This window comes from Psammomys obesus, unplaced genomic scaffold, assembly GCF_907164565.1.
Source record: "Psammomys obesus unplaced genomic scaffold, mPsaObe1.curated_primary_1811, whole genome shotgun sequence".
Lineage (NCBI taxonomy): Eukaryota > Metazoa > Chordata > Mammalia > Rodentia > Muridae > Psammomys > Psammomys obesus.
In genome coordinates this window covers 18,206,661-18,208,746 of record NW_026596095.1, presented here as the reverse complement: position 1 = coordinate 18,208,746, position 2,086 = coordinate 18,206,661, and the positions used below count along the sequence as shown (strand labels likewise).

The 2,086-nt window shown below is 49.1% G+C and overlaps 1 protein-coding gene across 1 annotated transcript in view; it reads left to right on the top strand.

Moving 5' to 3' along the window:
• Nucleotides 1-235: 235 nt before the first annotated feature.
• Nucleotides 236-2,086, top strand: part of Ostc (oligosaccharyltransferase complex non-catalytic subunit) — a 10,662-nt gene continuing 8,811 nt past the window's right edge. The window contains exon 1 of the mRNA XM_055628319.1: nt 236-573. Within this exon, the coding sequence (XP_055484294.1) occupies nt 435-573 (139 nt within the window). The 5' untranslated portion in view covers nt 236-434. The remainder of the gene's footprint in view (nt 574-2,086) is intronic.

The following is a 2,086-nucleotide window of genomic DNA, read 5'->3' as shown; positions in this document are numbered from 1 at the left end:
AGAGCATATTTTAAAACTTTCCCATTCATTCTTCGAACCTAGAGCTCCCAGCAGCCAACCAGCCCCCAAGTGTGTTGCGTGAGCAAGTGGGCGGTGCAGTGGGATGCTTCTCTCTCCGCTTCTCCGGCTTGGCCACGTAGGACGCCGTGCAGGTCCTGGAAGGAGCGTAACACCAAATCTATCCCTCAGCAAGAAAATCGAGACTGTGATCTCCGATAAGGCTTGAGAGATGCTTTCCATTACACATATCCCGAAGGCAACCTGTAATAGTGCAGTGTGGTTTCTCTCTTTCTTCAGTGCATGTCTTGTCTACTTCTGACCCTTACGGACCTGCGGCCTTCGCCTCACGCATGCGCGCGAGCTAGGGGAGGCGGGCGTGTTTCCGGGCGGCGCGGGAGGCCGGAGGCCAGCGGGCCGGCCCTACCGCCGCCGACATGGAGAGTCTGTATCGGGTCCCGTTCTTAGTGCTCGAGTGCCCCAACTTGAAGCTGAAGAAGCCGCCTTGGGTGCACATGCCGTCGGCCATGACGGTGTACGCCTTGGTGGTAGTGTCTTACTTCCTCATCACCGGAGGTAACTCGGCTGTGATGGGTCGGGGGGGGGGGGGGGGGCGCGCAGGCGGCTCGCTCCGGGGGCTCGCGGCCGCTGAGCCCGCGTCGGTCTTCAGGGAGCTCGGCTCACGCCTTGCCCCGGAGGGAACTGGTCTCGTCCTCTCGGCCCGCCCTCTCCTTCGAGAGCCGAGCTGAATGGATCTGTCAAGCCCAGCTAGTCCTTACTACTTGCCGTACATTGTTTGACTGGGGTCTTGGGAACATCGTTTTCTGTCCATTGTGTTTCCGTGGTTGGAAGAGAGGGTGTGGGACTATTAAACTTGTTTCTGTGGTCCCCGGAACCTTGGAAGAGATGAGTTTGTAAGCTCAGATCCAGGGTTGCTTTATGTCCAATCGCAGGAATGAAAAAGGAGCTCACCGAAACCACGGCTTTTGAGAAGTACGTGAGATTGGAGTTGAGGCTTGTAAAAAGGTGGCGTGTCTTAGAGGGCAGAAGGTGGGACTCAGAAAATACAAGGAAAGCGGTGCTTTGCTTTGTCACCGGATTCCCCTCCTGAGTGGAAAATGCAAAGGGGTGTGGCCTCGCTTACTGGTGAGTTGGCAGGCCATCTGCGCTCTCAAGGGAGCTGATGAGGGACCTGGGAGCGCCAGGTCCAGCATTTACTCAGGATTGTGCTTTTGGAATTTAGGAAGTAGTGTGCTTAATTCAGAAAGTTAAAAAGATCCTACGTTAGGAAGAGTAGTTCAAGTTTTGTTTTTTTTTTTTTTTTTGGGGGGGGGGGTCGTGTAGCCTTATTATTGCTGTTGCCTAGATGTTTTGTGAGACTACTTGGCCCATTTGAAGAGGCCAAGAAGAGTCGTTAACTGTAGAGTTGACACTACCTAGTTTACATGAACAGAAATGCAAAATGCCACTTTAAACTTCTGGTGTGGCACTAACATTAACCGTGCTCAGCACATTAAGGAATGAATATGAAATTTAAAACACATTCGTCTTTGAAAAGTTAGTGCCCATTCTTGCCGATTTGTTTCCTAACTTTTACTTCCTTTGGAGACAGTTTTTGCTGGAAGCCTCAGCTTTCCACTGGGCCATTTTTTTTTTTTTTTTTTTAATGGAGTTGGGGGGGAATTCTCTGCTCCAAGCACTGGGTCAAAGTGGAAGGCCACATCTTGTACATTTACTGTTTGGTCCCTGGAAAGTACAGTCTTCTAAAAATGGAGTCTATCTTTATACATAAGCAGTGTTGCTGAGAATGGCAGGCGTTACTGAGTTTCTGTTAACTCAGTGCTGGGATAACATCAAACAAAATATAATTACTCTGCCTTCCTTAGAAAGTGGTAGAGACAGGTTAAATACCACATAATAGCTTTCTGCTACATAGAAGAAAGGGTTGGAAGCATCGTTTCCATTACAGTGTTTTTCCTGAAGAAATGACCGGTAAATCTGAGTTTGATGGTTAGAAGGTTATACTAGGAAAGAAAGAAAGGAAGAAAGAAAGAAAGAAAGAAAGAAAGAAAGAAAGAAAGAAAGAAAG